This window comes from Lonchura striata, chromosome 2, assembly GCF_050655825.1.
Source record: "Lonchura striata isolate lonStrDom1 chromosome 2, ASM5065582v1, whole genome shotgun sequence".
Taxonomy (NCBI): Eukaryota; Metazoa; Chordata; class Aves; order Passeriformes; family Estrildidae; genus Lonchura; species Lonchura striata.
In genome coordinates, this window is record NC_140704.1 from 154541433 (window position 1) to 154560369 (window position 18937).

Genomic DNA, 18937 nt, shown 5'->3' on the forward strand with positions numbered 1-18937 from the left:
ATTAATAAAACAGGCTCCAATCAGTGGGTGTATTTTTAATTCCCAGCTGCCGGAATGACAGGAGACATTCAAAGTAGATGTGCTGAAAAGCATGACACAAGCCAAACAACACAGATAACTACCAAAAAAAAAATCCCAAAGAGCAGATTGATGAGAGCCACAAATGCTTGAAATTTCATTGCATGTGGAAAACAGTAGTAAATAAATATAAATATAAATATAAATATAAATATAAATATAAATATAAATATAAATATAAATATAAATATAAATATAAATATAAATATAAATATAAATATAAATATAAATATAAATATAAATATAAATATAAATATAAATATAAACCACCTCAATGAAAAACCCAGACATGAACAGTTTTAGCAAATATTGGGAAATTTGGTGGTCACCAACCTTTACAGTCCCCATCACAGTTCCTGCTCTGACATTTTCATGCAGCTGGTTTATAACCCTCACTGAGATCTCCAGCTGCAGAGTCTCTTTTCTTCTGCACATTGCAGCCCGACAGTTTAATACATCATCCTCTGCCCAGCTTTTTTAGGGAATGGGGGGTGGTGTGGGATAGCACATCCAAGTTCCCTGGATCACCCTTGGAGTCATATTTACCAGTGCTGTGATCCTTCTTATCACCCACAGTCTGCCAAGTGCATCCTTTTGGGATGAGACATGGGGCAGCCTGAGGTTCTGAAGAATTTGTCACAAGAAGGGGTTGCCCCTTATTTTTTGCCATATGCCTGTGTTCTGCACATACCAAACACTACATTCCAGGTTTACTTTGTGTAATTATTAGTAATCCATGAAAAATCTGAAAACCCAAACAATGCATGGCTTAGTTAAATAGAACAGAGCCAGCTTTTCTTTCCATGCAGGGAAGAAAAACATTTTTATTTAAGGGGTAGAATATTAACTATGAAAACTAATGGAAAACCATCCTTTCCCTGCTCATTTCACACTTAGGGTGTCTTATTTGGAGGTTGTGGCTGCTGAAAGAGCCCCAGCCGGAATATTAGTGACAAAGGCAATACGTCTCAGTGCTTTTCACTCCCATCAATGGGATATTTTTCGTTGCTTTTCCAATGTTGCCCCATCAGATAAGCAGTTGATAGGGACTTCGTGATGCCCTGGAAAAGTCATCCTTGTTCCGTGTCACATGTTCACAGCAGATCTCCACAGGTAGAGGAGATGCCAAGAAAACTTTCTGCAATTTCATCAGCTGACCCTTCTTAGGCACCATCACCTTCTACTTTGTCAGCTCCTCCTCTGCCAATCTGCACTGGCAGGGGCAGTGAGAAGGCAAGGAAAGGGGTTTAACACTTAAAAGTGAACAATTTATGGATACATTTACTCTGTCTAATCACTTTTGGTACACTCTCTAAATGGAGGTTCACTATCCCAGCTCTCAAGGTTCTGGAGTAGCTATGCCACTTTCAGAGGTGGAGTTTGTACTTCCCAATGACCTGATGCTTCCATAGCATCCTTTTTTTTTTTTTTTTTTTTTTGTCATAGTGTGTGTGTCCTAGAGCTCTACACAGTACCCAAAAAAAACCCCTTTAGCCCATTCTCAATCTCACATTTTCTCCCCAGTGCCCTCACACCCTTCCATCCATCCTTCACCCCACCTGCAGGACACATTGCAGCCTCACTGCTCTCACAACTGGCCAAGCGTGACTTGGAAACTTCTTCCCTGGAGATGCAGGGGTGCCTCATCCTCACCTTGTGTTCCAACCCCCACAGGTGACCCTGCAGCAGAGGAGTGGTCCCCGTGGAGCGTGTGCTCGACCACATGCGGGGAGGGCTGGCAGACCAGGACCAGGTTCTGCGTTTCGTCTTCCTACAGCACCCAGTGCAGTGGCCCTCTCCGGGAGCAGAGGCAGTGCAACAACTCTGCCGTGTGCCCAGGTATTGGTGGCCAGCAGGGGAGGGAGTTTGGCTACCTCTGGTGTCTCCACTGTGATATTTTGGGAAGGCCCTGGTACAGGTTTCCCAGAGGAGCTGTGGCTTCTCCATCCCTGGAAGTGTCCAAGGCCACCTTGGATGGGTCTTGGAGCAACCTGGGATAGCGGGAAGTGGTCGGAATTAGACGATCTTCCAGCTCCATTCCATTCCAAACTGTTCTGTGATTCTGTAATTCTTGGAGGAGATGGTTTTTGTTACCTGTTCCTTCTCTTCATGCCTTAAGGCCTCATACAGAGACTCTTGCTAGACCAAGCACCACAAGATGGGCACCTGCTTTGCATGGTGTGGACAATTCCATGCTGTCTAAAGTCCATGAGCTTAGTACACCTGCAGGCTGGTGCCCTTGGGAGTGTTTCCAAGTCGGGAACAATTTTGGTGAAAAAATAAATTCTGAGGAGAATGGAGCCTATGAGAAAGATGGGGAGGGAGTTTTTACAAGAGCATGGAGTGACAGGACAAGGGGCAATGGCTTCAAATTGAAAGAGAATAGGTTTATATTGAATATTAGGAAAAAATCCTTCCCTGTGAGGGTGGTGAGGCCCTGGCACAGGTTGCCCAGAGGAGCTGTGGCTGCCCCATCCTTGAAAGTATCCAAGGCCAGCTTGGACAGGGCTTGGAGCAGCCTGGGATAGTGGAAGCTGTCCTTGCTCATGGCAGGGATTTGGAAGGAGATAATTTTTGAGGTCGCCTCCAACCCAAACCACTCTATGTTTCTATAATTATTTAGAAGAATTTTGCTGTTAAGCTAAGCATGTTATTAATTTCTCCTGACCAGCAACATTGTTGTTCAGAAACAATTCTATGCTGGTGAAACCACCATCCATGGTGAAATCACCATCCATGTTCTTTCCTGTGTTTCCTCCTCTGGTTATCTCTTACCACGCAAGATGCCTGGTGAGAATTAGTTTTTAAGCCCCTATCCTGACACTGGGGCACCAGTTGCTGTTAACAACTGATGAAGGACTGGAAAAGCCCCTGTTTATTTGTTTTTCTTCTTTTTCTGAAGGATTATTGATTTGGCATTAACTTCTCTGGAAAAGCTGGAAGGGATGAAGTTCGTTAAGAGAGATCAGTGCATTCTTACAACATTTGGCCTCTGGAGATTATAGTGACTAAAATTCCATAAATAACTTGGCCAGATTACATTAGATTAGATTGGAGAAGATTAGATTAATAGAGATTAGAATGCTAATTAGATCAGATTAAAATCAATTAGATGTCTAATTCCAGGAGCTACCAGTGATGTCTTGAGCACTGTTGGAGGATGTTGCCCCTTCCGTTTTACCCTTCCAAGTCTCCCTAACTTTGCCTCTGAGGTGCTACTGACCTATGATAATAATCAGTAGACAGACTGCAGCTTTTCTGAAATCCTTAAAATGTTGTAGTCTTTGAGGATTTGATGAGAAAATGTTGGGAGGGAGGAAAAAAAGGGCAAGAAATGACAAAATGATGGTGATGATGCTTCCCTAAGGGTAGTGGGGTTTTATTCCTTTCTAGCTAAATCCATCTTTTGCTTAAAAAAATGCCCTGTTGGCTCAAAAATCTGAAAAATTAAGGTCAGCTAAAAGTGCATTGTGGTTTATTTCAAAGACTGGAAAGCAGCAGACACTTGGTGTTGATAGCAAAGCATAAAAATGACTTGATGTTCTTGCACATTTTGGGTTGGTGTGTTCTCCAACTTCCCACACGCTGCTCATTCCGGGTGGGAAGGAGCTGTGCCCTGTGGGCTCCCTCACTTCCTCAGGCCTCTTATGGAAAAGAAAAGTCACTTTTTCTGCTTCCCTTGCAGTGCACGGCACCTGGGATGAGTGGTCTCCATGGAGCCTGTGCTCTTCCACTTGTGGGAGAGGCTACAGGGATCGGACCCGCACCTGCAAACCCCCCCAGTTCGGTGGGAACCCCTGCGAGGGCCCGGAGAAGCAAACCAAGTTCTGCAACATCGCTCTCTGCCCAGGTAGGGACAGTTACAGATCTGAAACCTCCCCTCCAGCAGGTCTCCCCAGCTCAGTTTCTCTCTCATGGCTCATCAAGGTGTGTAGCTGACTCCAGTGAAATTCTGAACTACCCCAAGGAGGATCCTGAGGAAAAGATTCATTGAAGAAGAAACCCAGAGGTGCTCTCTGGGGTTGTTCAGCTCAGAGATGTCTCAGGTTCAGGGTTGCCCTGTGTGATCTCTTGCAGAGGACACCTTACGTGGGTTGGGTCTGGCTGCCACTCCTATTTCCAAGACCATATTAAGCTTCTCACCTGTACTCCCCACTGAATGGTTTAAAGTTATTTTGCCTGACTGGGTTTGTTGTGCTGGAATTAATGAATAGTTTTACTTGCCTGTGCATTAATTCAATGTAAATGCAAGTTTTCTCTGTGGCTGATCCTGCTCTGGGTGTTGAGATAAACCAAGAGACTCCTAATGGCCTCTCATGCCAAATTTAATCTTTTTTATCTTTTCTCTGCCCCTGAATTTCATTTCCAAGTGCCTCTGCTCAACTTTTGCTTTGAAACATCAGAAAGGTAAAAGATTATAATACTTTTACCACCTGGAAATCCACTTATGCTCCAGAGGCTTCTTTCCTCTGACAGGCCCTGGGTTTACAGCAGAATCCCCCTTAATTTAACCCTGGCTAGCCTGGTGGACACAATCTGTACACGAGCGAACTCCCCAAAACTCCCTCCCTATCCCTGGATAATGTCAACTGACATTTTTCCAGTTTAATAAGAATCATTATGAGACATTATTATGTTCCCGGAGGAGGAGAGGGATTGTGGGAGGGATGAGAACTTTGTGAAAACAGTGAGAAGCCTCCTGGCATTTCCCATCGAGTTTTCACTCCAAGTAACTATCCTTGGATATTTGGCCGCTGTCCAGAAGACTCAACTTGGAATAAGAACCTCCCAGACACCAAATTGACTCTGTCATAAAAAGACAAATATAAGAAGTCAGAGCTGGCATTGCTTGGGCAATAAAGCATACCCTGAGTTAACATTGATCCATAATTAATTTAAATACAAATAAATACGCGGCCGAAACAGCGGTGGAAAAGACGAGCAGCCCAACTGCAAGGCTTCAGCTCTAATTAGTGCCACAAAGGCAATCAGCGGCTTGGCAGCGCCAAATGAGAGCAGTGTTGGGGGAATCATTGAAGCACAACAATGGGTGTTTGACACCCCAGACACTCTCAGTGTTTATTACTACCCTGCTCAAGGATTTATGGCTACAGCTGATAAAAATGCTCTGCTGCAGGGACAACGGGGCCTTTGTTCCTCCTGGGCTGTGGAGGAACAGGCTAGACCCCACCTCCTAGGCCACAGGCTAGGCCCCAGGTCCTTGGAAAAGGGAAAAAGGAGGAAGACCATGCCTTCACCACACAATGAACATTTTTGAGAGACTCCCACTGTGGTGTGACCATGGTACCAAACAGTCCTTGGCGGTGGCTGTGATGGGAACCCCTCAGCATCCTGACCAAGAAGCATCTTTGCATCAGTCCAAGGTGGCTGGAGGGGCAACACAGCCAACGTTGTTTCTCCTTTTTTTAAAAACATTTCTGAAATTACAGCCTGTAGATAACCACAAGGAAATTACCTGCTCCCAATCCCCCACTGAACGACCAAATTATGGTTTGACTCCTTTATTTTACCATCTCCAAATGCTTGCACTCCTGATAAACTGCCAATCACCAGCAGCAGAGAGGGTGTTGAGAGAATTCAACTTTCTTTTGATAAATGCAGTTTTTTGGTAAATGTCACATTTAATGTGGTGAATGCAGTCTCACTTTTCCAACACAGGGAAATGTTAATGGGGAGCAGACATCATCATTATTAGGAAGAAATTTTTCCCTGTGAGGGAGATGAGGCCAGAGAACCTGTGGCTGCCCCATCCCTGGAATTATTCAGGGCCAGGTTATACAGGGCTTGGAGCAACCTGGGATAGTGGAAAGTGTCCCTGCAGGGAGTAGAATTAAATTATCTTTACCTTTCCAACCCAAACCATCCCGTGATTCCATAATTTTATGATCAGTGCATAGAAACTTAGCAGCACAGCCTTCAGTCAGAAAAGCCACGCTAATTTATACCTGGTAGAACCTACTTTGTGGAGTTTTGAATTATTTCCAAAGAATAATCACTTGTCAAACACTGTGTTTCACATTTTCCCTCATTGGGATTGATAGGCACTGGCACGAAGCCTTGAATTTATGCACAATAAAAACATAAACTTTTGGATTGTTAAGAACAAGCACCTTTGGGAGGTACCTTTATGCCTGCCTGATTTTGCACACCTTGTGATCCTTTTTGAGTTAACAGTTGCTCATTTGGATGGTTTTAACATTTTTTTAACTGAGTTTGCAAACAAAAAGCTTCTTAATTGCAATGGGGATTACACAGGACTCATCAATTCCTTGTAGATTACACGGGGGACCAGTGTGAATTTACTTTTCTTGGACAGACAAGTAAAGCCAAAAAAAAAAAAAAAAGAGCTGCAATGCGATTTGAGCCAGAATTCAGACTTTTCAGAGATTCAGGTTGTTTTTCCTGAGTGAGATCTAGCAGCTAATTAGATCTAAACAGAGCATGATGACCACTGTTAATGAGAAAAACGCTCCAGGAAGAGCAGACTGGGTGATGGATCTGGTGATCAGGGACCAATTAGGCTGTAACCACCACACTGGGGAATGCTTCAGTCCATACCATGATAATAAGATGTATTCCTGTTTCTCTCCAACCCCGTCCCTATCATAATCTCCATTGTCCCTCCCTCGTCTATTTAATTATCAAAGACACTGCTGGGTAAAACATCTCCAGCCTGTCAGAGTTAATTCAGCTGTGAGAGAAGTACATTGACCACACACACTCACCCTGTTCCCAGCCTGCTGTTGGAGCACACCTTTGCTCCCACGTTTCCTAGCCATGGAATGGTGGATTCCTGTCAATAACACTGTGATTTGATTTTCTGGCTGTGCTTTAATGAAAAACAGAGCATTTGCATGCTTGAGAAAGTTCACTCTCCACAGATTCATGCACTGCTTTGCTGAAAAATGGGTCCCTTAAAAAAGTGCTGATGGCCTCAAATGGGAAATGTCACAGTAATGCAATGATCCCTTCAAAGTGTTCAGTGAAAACATGAGCCACGCCCTTTGGTGCGGTGTTGTGTTGTGATTGGCAATGTTATTAGTTTGGACTTTCATGTCAGAATTCAGAATACCAACAGTTTCAACTTTAATGGTATTAGGCAGAGTATGGAACATAAAAATTGATATGTTTTGACACTTGCATCCTATGGGACTATTGGAGGCTTCAGAGGGTCCCTGTTGCCACAGTTGTCCAAATTTTTTTTGATAATCTCTGCCCTCTTTGAAGCTCTGTGGCTCTGGTTCGGTCTCCCCACCTCAGTCCCTGGTTGGCAAAGGCCAGAGGCTCTCGCCGCGCGGCTCCTCCCAGAGGGAAAGATTTTCACATTCCGCTCGTTTTCCTTCTTTGGGCCACTCAGTGGACGGCAACTGGAACGAATGGTCGAGCTGGAGCTCGTGCTCCGCTTCCTGCTCCAACGGGACCCAGCAGCGGACGCGGGAGTGCAACGGGCCCTCCTACGGCGGAGCCGAGTGCCAGGGACACTGGGTGGAGACCCGCGACTGCTTCCTGCGCCAGTGCCCAGGTCGGTGACAATGCCTTCTTCTTTATCTTGGCCCACCTTCCTCTGCTGTGGGAGTCCAGGGCTTCCCTCTGGCTTCCCTGGCTGCCCTGGGACCCTGGCAGGGGTCAGGAACCCCCTGGACAGAGCCCCCAGAGACACTGTCTGTGATCTCTGCCCATGGAAAAGAGTTTTCAATCTTACAGGATGAATTACCAGCTCTGAGTGTTTGATATCAGTAATAATTAAGTGTGGCACAGGTGCAAAAGTAAAATTTTAGGATTTTAGATTAGGGGTCCAAAGGGGACAAGATGGAGGAAACTGGGTGTGCCTTGTCCTTTTTCTCCTTCTTCCTGCCCTCCATGTCTCACTGTGGTGTTGGCATTTTTCTGTTGGTTCAGGCTGGGGACACACTGTCCAACGTAGGTGACAGATATTGGCACGTTCTTGTAAATCCAGCCCAGGGAGTTTCTGGTATTTAATGTTTGTCACATCCCACTGAGGGCAGAGCCCCACACGCTGCCCTGCAGGACAGAGCTGGGCAGGGCAGCAGAACATTAGATTGAAAACCAGCACAGACGATTTACAACTTCTTTGGCAGCGGGGCTGAAAGACAGAGACTTTCTACAATCTCGGAATCATCAATACCTCAGATTCTGACACACTGCAATCCCAGTAAAATGTTTATTTGGGGAAGACTTGTGCCCTTTCCAGTGCATCCAGATCATTCCAACAGGCCATGCCTGTTGGTTTTTGATTTGTTTTTTGTTAAGATTGGTATTGAATATGTTTGAGACGATATTTTGTATTCAGATGTAAATGTTTATTATTTATTGATATTACTGTCTTACAAGCTGTGAGTTTTACAGCATTCTACTAGCAAGCTATAAAATGGTTAACTATCTTTTTCTATAAGGTATTTTAAGGTTAAACTACCTAATTAAGAACTGATACTTAAATTATTTTCACTTTTAACCAATAACTAATTACCTGAAGTCCTCAATGTGGACTTTTCTAACTAATTACAAAATACCTTCCAAACCCATGAAGGAGAAGGTGAAGAAGAAGGATAAGCTACTGCTCTAAAGCAGGAATCTCTGCCCCTCAACACAAAAAACTCAAAACTCTTAATAGCCAAAGTTTCAACATATGCCAGCCAAAGTCCACCGCTGGCAAGTGTTTCAGGACACCCAGAGAGGTGAGTGATTGCCCACAGGAACTGTGTCTTTCTAACCTCAGATATCAGGTTTTCAGCATGAGCTTGAAAAAACCCCAAGAAAATAGCAATTAAACCCTTCCCTTGCCTCCACAGGGTTTCAGCTTCCCTTCTCTTTTTGTTTTGTTCCTCTCCTCCCACCATTTCAACATCCCCAGTTGTATTTCAAGCAAATTGGGGATCCTCCATTGTATCTTAACATTAAACCTTATCAGTGAGATGGTCTGTCGCAATAAAGCCTTTGTTCATGTCTGTGTAAGATTTGTCACTCACTTTACTCATCTGTGACCTAACAATGATGACAGCAGCAATAATAATAATAATAATAATAATAATAATAATAATAATAATAATAATAATAATTCCTACAAGGATTCATCCTGGTCTACCTGTTTCTTCAGGGGATCCGATTATCTGCAGTATTTAACAGAGGCATTGGATTTTCCTACATGGTCTCAAGTAGATTTTGATGTTTAGGAATCTCACTCTTTCTTTGTAACTTAGGGAGATCTTTAAAGATGAAAAGAGGCTTCAGAACTCCCTTTTAAGACAACCCTGTCCCACTGATTTCAGAGTTATCTGTCAAAGCAACTCAGGTCATACTTTCCACTGCATAAAATGTCAATAAATAAAGCACCAGGATTTGGTGCTGCCCCTCTTATTTGGTAATTTTTGTCTACTTCTTGGAGAAGACATGGATGTCCCACCCTCCCAAAAAGAATTACTCAACCCCAGATGATATGGTAACTCAAAATTAAAAGCCCAAGTAGTAAAGAGCACACTTAGGCCCTGTTCTAGTTCTGTCACTGACCTGTTGTGGCACAGCAGAGGAGAATGTTTCCCTACCTTGAAGGCTTGTTGTGAGGGCTAATTAACATTTTTATGGTGCTTTGATAAATGCCATTGTTAATGTAAAAGGAGCAGAATTTTGATAAATGTCATTGTTAACATGAAAGGAGTCACATTCCCACTGGATCTGGAAAGATGCTGGGAGAAGACACTATGGAATGAGACAACATCCCAAACCTTTTTCCAAGGCATGTGAAGCATCAGTGCAATGGAAACAGCTGGAGGGAGGTTTATTTGAGGTCCCTCCATGGTTTTTTGCCCAAGGGCTTTGCTGGTCTTTCTAAATCCCTGAGCCAGACCTTCTCTGGGAAGGTCTATTTTCACACATGCATTGCACATTCCCAGTGAACTCCAGATGTGGAAGCAGTCTGGCAGATGTGGCTGCTAGGTTGAATCCCTGCCATGGGAAGAGTGTTCTGGAGCACAGCCCCAAATGTCCACCTGAGGAAAGAGCTTTTGCAGAGCGTAGAGGTGCTGAGGAAGAGCAAAAAAACCACCCTTGGGCTGATGGGAATGGGAATGGAACACTCTGATTTAATGTCTGTTAAGGATCAAACCAAGATCCAAAGAGGGAGACCTCCCTTCCTACCAAACCCTGCCCTACTCACCCTATGTTCCTCTGCTCGCCTTTGGATCTTGATTCCTTCTGTTGCAGATGATGTTTGGGAGATAACAGGCTGTTTCTCCTCTTTTTACTACTTTTTTTTTTTTTTGTGTTTCCAGTGGATGGGAAGTGGCAGGCCTGGGGAGTGTGGGGCAGCTGCACCGCCACGTGTGGAGGTGGCACTCAGAGACGTGACCGGGTGTGCTACGGCCCCTTCTTTGGTGGAGAGACTTGCCAGGGTCCCAAGGAGGAATACAAGCAGTGCAATGACAGAAAGTGTCCTGGTATGTACCCTAGACCCCTCGTGCTTTCCTTTGAATGAGGCGGAATTTTGGATTTTGAAATGGCTTCCACATCCTTTGTCAGAGATCTGAACGCTACAAAGGGTTGTAATCTAATAAAAACCTGCCCATGGCCCAGGTACCAGGTCTTGATTTAACTGTTGCAGAATCAAGTGCAACCGTGTTGGTTTCAGTGAATATTTGGTCAATCCCACCAGCCCTGCCTTGGTGGTTTCATCTTTTCTTTGCCATAGTTACAAGAGGAAAAGAAACTGTTTGGTAGCAAAAACTGGCATCAGAGTCTCAAGTCCATGAAGTTTTTGAGTACTGAGGATGCTGCACAGGTTTCCCACCCTTTACCTCTGGGAAGCCTGCACCCCACTGGAAATTAAAAAAAAACAAACAAAAAAAAAGATTTATCTGCATCTGTTGGAGCTTTACCTAAATCTTACCCTCCTGCAGATGTAAAAGGTGAATGGAGGGTGAGTGAGCTGTAGGGCAGATGAAAATCTGGGTTTGAATGTGAAAAATAAGCTGGAATGAACACATCCAAGTGGGAAAGTTTCTGTCTGCCCCTCAGACTATACAGAGACCAAAAAATAGGCCTGTCCACCATTTCTGCTTTCTTCCACCATTTCTGCTTTCTTCCTCAGCCTGAGTTGAAGGGCCTGGTGAAATTGCTGGTGGGGAATCAATGGACTTTGTGATGTTGTAGTCAGATTGCATCGATTGTAACAGGCCACGAACTTTGACTGAAAGGGTAATTAATTGTCAGAGCAGCTCAGTGAGAGACAGGAGAGATTCTCATGGCAGTTCCCCAGCATTCCTGCTGGAAAGGGGCATCTCCCTCAAGGACAGGAGGCAGCAGTTTTGATGCAGGAGTAACAGGGGGCAGATCTTCCACGTGGAGGCCAAGCCAACCCCTCAGACTCCCTCACAGAGTGCTGAAGACAAAGAGATGAAAGCCAGAGGACTTCAGCATGGAAGTTCCAGCACATTCAGCTCAGAGACGACAGAGAAAGAGGCTGTGTGACAGCCTTGTCACTCTTCCCAGCTACGCTCTTAATGAAAGGCATCACCTCTCCTTGCAAGCTGTGCCTCTCAATTAGCAGTGGCGTGTGAGAATCTCTTCTAACTCTGCCACAAAGCTCTCCCTCGCCACGGAAAATCTTAGCACCGGGTTGTCTGGTGGTGTCTACAGAGCAAGGCAGATTTAGTTCAGCTTCAGTGTGTGCCAGCTGAGGCCCTGGCAGAACAAGCCCGAGCTTTTCTTCTCTTTCCGCAGGGGTTGATGCCTGTGCAGTGCTCAAAAGGAAAAGGCAAGTCTCAGGCACTGGGGCCTGCCAGGGTTCACAGCCAGAAGGGTCTCACTGTAGTTTTTAATTTGCAAGGGAAGGAAAAGGTGGGGAAACATCAGAGGCTAAAAATAAACCCGCTCAATTTGTTCTCCAAGAAAGTACCACATGCTGGAGTGATTTGATTTGAGCAGAAGAATTGAACTTAATTGGGTTAGTTATTAAAATCTCCCAGTGCAAATAGGTTACTCTGGTAAAAGGGATTTTGTTGTGAAGCAACATCAAAAAGAAAAAAAAAAAGAAGAAAAAAGGAAAGGATTCTCTCCTGGTCTGGGAATTGCTCACTGGCAAGACAACTCCAGTCAGTGTATTTTTAAAGAACATCTCTGATCCACAGCATCCCTCAGTGGTCCCCAGGGACACTGCAGGGGTGACAAGACCAGGAAGTTTTGACAGGCCAGCAGGGGAGAAATGGGAGGAGAGATGTGAACATTTTCCCTCTCTGCTTTTTCCTGTGCTCTGTTTTTTTTGTAGCCAAGGGTGCTGGAAGCTTCCACACCCCAGAACCCTCCTGTGAACCATGGGACAATCTGTGACCGTGGTCAAAGCACAGGGACAAGAGTCTGGAAATTGGCCCCCTGCTCTGGGACAGGCTCTGGGGGTGACCAAGTGCTGTCACAACTGGGTTATTCAATCTCTCTGCCCCACAGCTCCATGTCAGCAGGCTGGAAATGAAATTGCCTCTTCTCCACCCCTGTTCTGGCTTATCTGCAGAAGCCACGAGCCCTGCTCATGTGCAGAGCACAGCTGGGGTCCTGCTGCCCTCCGAAGTTCCATCACAATAGCGATTACTCACAGGGGGACTTTAAACCAGGGGAAGGAGCATCTGTTTCCAGGCAGAGAATTCAGCTTATTCATTCTCAGTATTTACTGGGGAGGAATCCATCTTTGAACTGCAGCTGGGGCTGGGACCAGTCTTGGAGCCTGCCAGCAGGAACAGTGATGTGCAGGCAGCTTGTTGGGTCCTGTAGGAGTTCTTCAAAGAAGCAGGACTTGCCATGCCCATAATTTGGGTTTGAGCCCTTCTCACAGCCAGGTTGGTCCCTGGGTAGTCCCAGAGTAGCAGTTGGACATGCCCCGACCAGCTGCAGGCACAAACTCAGCTTCCTTTGTGTTGGAAATTTTACATGTGCAATGAATAAAAACTGTTATCAGAAACTATTAAATCAAGTTTTTTTCTCCTTCCCTCCCTCAGGAGTGACAAATAGCTTTAGCACCATCCTCATGGCTCTCTCCACTTTACATGTTGTAAATAATGAGTTTCTCAGCACAAAGACTTCCTGTGGTGAATGTTTTTCTCCCAGATCCCATCAACTCCAGGACCGACTCAGCTCCACCCACAGACAGAAGCTTCCAAAACCATCCTTGCAATGATTTTTTTTTTTTCTGTGATGTCTCAAAACACATTTTTGCAGGCTCCTGGGCTCTGCAGAAATGTTTGGAAATGAGCTGCTGATGCAGTTCCAAGCTGTTGGGGCTTAGATCTGCTCTCTTTTGTGCACAAGATGGAAGCAGGCAGAATGAAGACCACCCAGGGGATGTGCCCATCTTGTCTTTTCATTTGCTTGTTCTTTCCTTCCTTCTTAATCCACTGATTCATGCCAAGCCTCATTTTAGATACATCCAGCACTGAAGGTGGTGACCCTGAGGGATGGCAGAGGTGGAGTCTGGAGCTACGGAGCTCACCCACAAAAGATCTGTCCATTAAAAATTAAGAAATAAAACTCTTTGGTAGAGGCTAGCAACAGCAGTTTTCTTGCAAAGAGCTGCCCCAAGACAAGGCAAGGATGTGAGTGGGTGGATTTTAGCGAGCTGATCCTCAGAATGGATGAATGCCCAGCTTTCAGACAGGCAGAGCAAATTCCAGAGAGGTGAAGTGACTTTGTGAGGGACTGAGCACCAGCAGAGCTGGGAGTGCAGCTCCAGCCTCCTGGCTCACAGACCACGCTCCCATACTTCCCTTTTCCATGTCCACGCTGAGGAGGAAGCTTTACCAACGGAGTTTTTCTCTCCTGGCAGAGCCCCACGAAATCTGTGACGAGGAGAGTCTTGGCCCTGTGGTTTGGAAGGAGACGCCAGCCGGGGACGCTGCCGCCGTCCGGTGTCCCCGCAATGCCACTGGTAAGGGTGACTGCATGGTGGGCAGGTCCTCCCTCATCCTTTGTGTGTGATCCTTCATCCTTTGTGTCCTAGATGAGGAGAGCCTGGCTGTGGGATGACAGGACAGGCACAAGGACTTCCCTCCCTTTGTCCATGGCTAAATTAACTCTGGGTTTCTGTTTTCGCTGTTAAGCATAAACATCTTAGTTGCCACTGGATAATCTGAGGTGGTTTCCATCCATGCTGTGGAAAGTTTGAAATTAAGGAGCACTGGGATATGTTCCCTGCATTATCTACAAAAAGCTTTGCAGAGTAGGTAGCGCTTTCGAATCCTCTGGATTTGGGTGTTGTAGTTCTCTCCAGTGCCCACCAAAGCAGATGCTGTGCAAGAGCAGAAAACCTGAATTCAGTTGTCTGCTTACACTTAGAAACCTCATTACCTCTCTAAAAATTTATTTGAACGCTCAAATTGATGGTCTGATTGTTCTGGTGTAAAGGAAAAGGACATGGGCATCCAGGTGTTACCTGTTGTGGCCACAGGAGTGGAAGGTGGTGCAGAGAAGGCTCCAGGAGTGATGCTGCTGCTGGGATTTGTCCTCAGCTGGATGTTCCTCACTGCCAGGCAGGAACAGAAATAATTGCAGCAGTGTCAATATGTGCAAAGGTTTTATTTCGTTTTTGGGAGAGGGTTGGATACAAACAGCTCTCTTTGGCTCAGCTGGGACAGTCAGTGTCATCCCCAGTGCTGTCCCAGAGGGGCTGTATCCAGAGAAAGGTCACTGAATCACTTGGCAGCAGCAACAGAACTGCAGACCCAGCGAACCTGACCCTCAGAGACTTTCCAAATGTCATCATGATGGCTGGGACAGGGTGATCCCTCTCCCTTTCCTCCTCGCTGATATGTCTGTTCCTCCACATCACAAGGCATGTGCTTATCACTGCAAACCCTTCTGTGGATTGGAGCTGAGGGGAGACCTGGGGGAGGACTGGAAGCAGCTTCCAGAGAGTTTCAGCTGATGCAAAACTGGTGCTGTTGGGTGTTTATTCCCCTCCAGGCTGCGTGGGCAGCACAAGCCCTGCTTTAGTTGCAAGTACCAGACCAAACCACCTGGGGAGGCTCGTGGGGCTTCCCAAACCAGGAAAAATGCTGTCACCAGGGCAGGAGAAAGCTTCTCTTCACCCTGACTTACCATGGCCAATTTGTTAATTTTTGTTTTCCTGCCCAGTTCCTTCTGCTGCTCTGCAATAGTAAAAGGCAGGAGAAGGAAATAAAGATAATCCCCACTAAAGGCTTGTTCAGGCATCTGCAGGTGCCTCGGGTGCCCTTTGTGCAGGTAGCTGAGTCGGAATTGGTGTATTGACCACTTCTGGGTGATCTCCATCGAATCATGAAGGTTGGAAAAGATGTCTGTGATCCTCAGGTCCAACCACTACCCCAGAACTTCCAGCCCACCACTAAACCATGTCCTCAAGTGCCACATCTATACATACTTTGAACACTTTCATGGATGGTGATTCCACCAGTTCTCTGGTCAGCTTGTTCTGACGCTTGACCACCCTTTCTGTGAAGAATTTTTCCTTACTATGCATCCCAAATCTTCCCTGGCACAACTTGAAGCTGTTTCCTCTTGTCCCATGACTTCCTACTCATGACAAAAGACCATTCCCCATGAATGCTTGGCTTTCCATCCTGTCTTCACTCCCATATTTGTTTCTTTCATTTTTCCAGGGCTGATCCTTCGGAGATGCATCTTAGATGAAGAAGGCATCGCTTACTGGGAGCCTCCAACGTACATCAAGTGTGTTTCTATTGATTACAGGAACATACAGATGATGGTAAGGCAGCCCCACTGCTCAGCTCAGCAGGTTTGGGATCCTCCCCAATGATTGTTACATGGCTATAGTTACAAAAAAGAAGGGAAAAAAAGGAGTTTCCAGCTTTGCCCTGATTTTCTCTTGTTTTTTCTGCTGACCTTGTGATGCACGGGCACTCCATGGACAAGGGATTGTTCTTTTCAAGATATTTTAATATCCAACTTGGCAGAATCTGGATTCTTCCAGGCTTTCATATCACATTGTCATTAAGTATAGCTATGATGGTATCACTTTTAAATAAGGATCTTATTTTTTCTTAATCTTAAATTCATTTTTATGAGGAATTTCTGCTGGTCTCCTGTCAGCTTTAGGAGAATTGACCTCTTCTGTTCATGGTAAGGTACAGTCTGTCCTAAAACAATTCCAAATTGATTGTAAGAAAACAAGATTTTGGAGCAAAAATATTCTTTTGGGCTATGAACAGAAGAAACTTTGTAGTAAGACAATTTCTTCTTTGTGGGCAAACCAGTTCTCAGTCATTTTAGAGCCACTTGGAAGATAATTTAGAATATATCACTCTTTTCTATCATTTTAAAAATATGAGAGGCTCTCAGGCCAGCAGAGATTGTCAGATTAATCTGATCTGCACTCTGAATTGTGAGGGAGGTCAAAAACCTTCCCCTGGCAATTCCTTCACCGAGCTCATTAACTCGACTTTGACTGTCCCTAAAAGTGTTTCTCGCTTTTCTCTTCTGTTTCTCAGACCAGGGAACACCTTGCCAAAGCTCAGCGTGGGTTGATGGGAGATGGGCTGTCAGACGTGCTCCAGAACCTCGTGGAGATCTCCCAGGATGGGACCAGCTACAGTGGGGACCTGCTGTCCACCATGGACGTACTCAGGAACATGACAGAGATCTTCCGTAGGGCTTACCACAGCCCAACTTCTGGGGATGTGCAGGTGAGCCCAGGTGCATTTCCTGGAGCCCAAGGCTGGGTTAGAGAGCTGCCCATGCTCTGGACTCCAGGTTTGATTGATGATACTGATTGTAGCTGATACAGTGCTGATGAAAATCAGGTTATTTTTTTTCCCAACATAAATGTCTTTCTGTATTAACAAACTCTCCTTTCGAGGTGGTTCTTCCTTGGTTTATAAAAGGAGAACTTGAAAGCCAAGGTCATTCTGAGCTATTTCAACATGATAGCACTTCACTGCAGAGCCTAATTGATAAGAGAACATTATTTAGTAGGGATTTCAGGCTAATGACTCGAGGTAAAAGGATCCTGTGGCATTGGGTACCTGGGTGTTGATGTAGGGGGGAATATTGTGCTTTTTTAACCCAGGGTTTTATTTCCAGCAGCTGCAGAGCAGCTACAGGATACACCCTTGGGATAGATCATCACCTCATGACTTGAAACATTAAACTGATCCCGCAGGATCTGCAGAGAGTGGTAAAACTGGAGAAAAAAAATCAATAGTTTTAAATTTCCTGTCTCCTTCCTTCTCATGGTGTTCTGTAGAGGTCCTACCATGGACAGCACCCTTGTAATCCATCTCTGCATCTCCTGCCTGGTCATCACAAGCTAAAGGGGATCCTGAGGTTTCCATGTATTGGAAACAACAGAAATAATAGAAAAAAATATATTAAAGGATTTCTGCAATGGAACTGGTTTTAACCAGTTTCTGACAAATATTTTCCATATCTGTCTTTAAAAATCATAGTAATGGATACAAGACCTATTCCTAATTCAATGCCTTAGATGACACAGTAGTTAAAGTGAAATCCTTGGGGAAAAGGGGACCTATGAAATGCTCTGGAACCTTTTGGGAATGGGATCATGAGAAGGCTTTTGGAGCATCTTTAAATATCACGTGTCCCTCCCACACGGCTGTGACCTTCCCAGCCTGGGCTACGTTTGCATAACAACCTCTTCTGTCCTCTCTTGTCTCCCTCCTCCAGAACTTCGTCCAGATCATCAGCAACATTTTGTCAGAGGAAAACCGGGAAAAATGGGAGGAAGCTCAGCTGGTATGAACCTTCAGCACCTTCCCTGGGAATAAAGAGGCTTTCGGCACAGGGTTCAGCAATCAGGAGGGGAATTTCCAAGCATCTACTCCTAAGAGGAGCTTAGTTCCAGGCTGAGTCACATTAAAGGAGTAACTCGGGGAGCCACAGGATCTCAGCTCTGAGCCAGACTCTCTGCATGAAGGACAGTGAGATGCTGGTGGTGTAAACCAAATTTGGCATGGGTTTCAAGGGTCAGACTTGGTTGGGAGTTGATAATCCTGATGTCTTTCTGTAATTCCACTGTTTCCTCTTGCCAAAATAAAGAAGTGGGATCATGTAGCTTTGAGTTCCTAGCTGAAAAGATGCAGGACTGGAGGGATGCTCGGAGCTGGGGTTCTGCTCAGCTGAGCTTCTGGGTTCAGTTATCCTTTGCTTTATTTCTCTCCTGTCAAGGTTAGGGATCCTGCTCAGTCCTGAACTCCCCATTCCTGGAAGTGTTCAAAGCCAGGTTGGATGGGGCTTTGAGCAAGATGTGGAAAGTGTCCTTGCCCATGGCAGGAGCTTGGAATTAGGTGAACTTTAAAGTCCCTTCCAACGCAGGTCATTCTAAGATTCTATGAACAATTCTGTAGCAGAATTCTCAGGTGTTAGGGGCTGGTGTTGTTGGATTTTCTTTCTGAGTCTTATTTGGCTCTTGACTTGTGTGCCCCATCTGAGCTCTCTGTTGTGGAGATGTGTCATACCTATTCCTGCGTCTCTTTGCCATTCCTTTTGTGAGCTGTTGGTGTTGCAAAATTGCTCCAAAAGATCTGGGAACAGCAAATAATCAAGAAAAAAAAATTAGCCAACACACACAAAGCAACACCAGAGCCCAGTTATCTTCATACCAAACGGGGAAGTACTCTGGGGAAAACCTTTTAATAAGTGCTGGTAATTGTTAAAAAGAGAAATGTTGAAAGTCCAGAACATTTCCATCATGCAACAGCAACTGTCAGGAGCTGGCCAGCCTTCTCTTCTCTTCTCTTCTCTTCTCTTCTCTTCTCTTCTCTTCTCTTCTCTTCTCTTCCTCTTCTCTCCTTCTCCCTGGTATCTTGTTGATATTCTGTTGAATTTG

The 18937-nt window shown here is 45.2% G+C and overlaps 1 protein-coding gene across 16 annotated transcripts in view; it reads left to right on the top strand.

Moving 5' to 3' along the window:
- The window catches only part of ADGRB1 (adhesion G protein-coupled receptor B1), a 283024-nt gene that overhangs the window by 134740 nt on the left and 129347 nt on the right, over window positions 1-18937 (top strand). For 14 of the 16 annotated variants that reach the window (XM_085572623.1, XM_085572625.1, XM_085572622.1 and 11 more), the window contains 8 exons: window positions 1753-1917; window positions 3764-3927; window positions 7447-7621; window positions 10386-10550; window positions 13922-14023; window positions 15732-15838; window positions 16581-16775; window positions 17776-17844. In XM_085572623.1, the coding sequence (XP_085428749.1) occupies window positions 1753-1917; window positions 3764-3927; window positions 7447-7621; window positions 10386-10550; window positions 13922-14023; window positions 15732-15838; window positions 16581-16775; window positions 17776-17844 (1142 nt within the window). Of the gene's footprint in view, window positions 1-1752; window positions 1918-3763; window positions 3929-7446; window positions 7622-10385; window positions 10551-13921; window positions 14024-15731; window positions 15839-16580; window positions 16776-17775; window positions 17845-18937 lie in introns of all 16 variants that reach the window. The other 2 variants (XM_077781806.2, XM_085572630.1) reach the window with 1 other exon arrangement.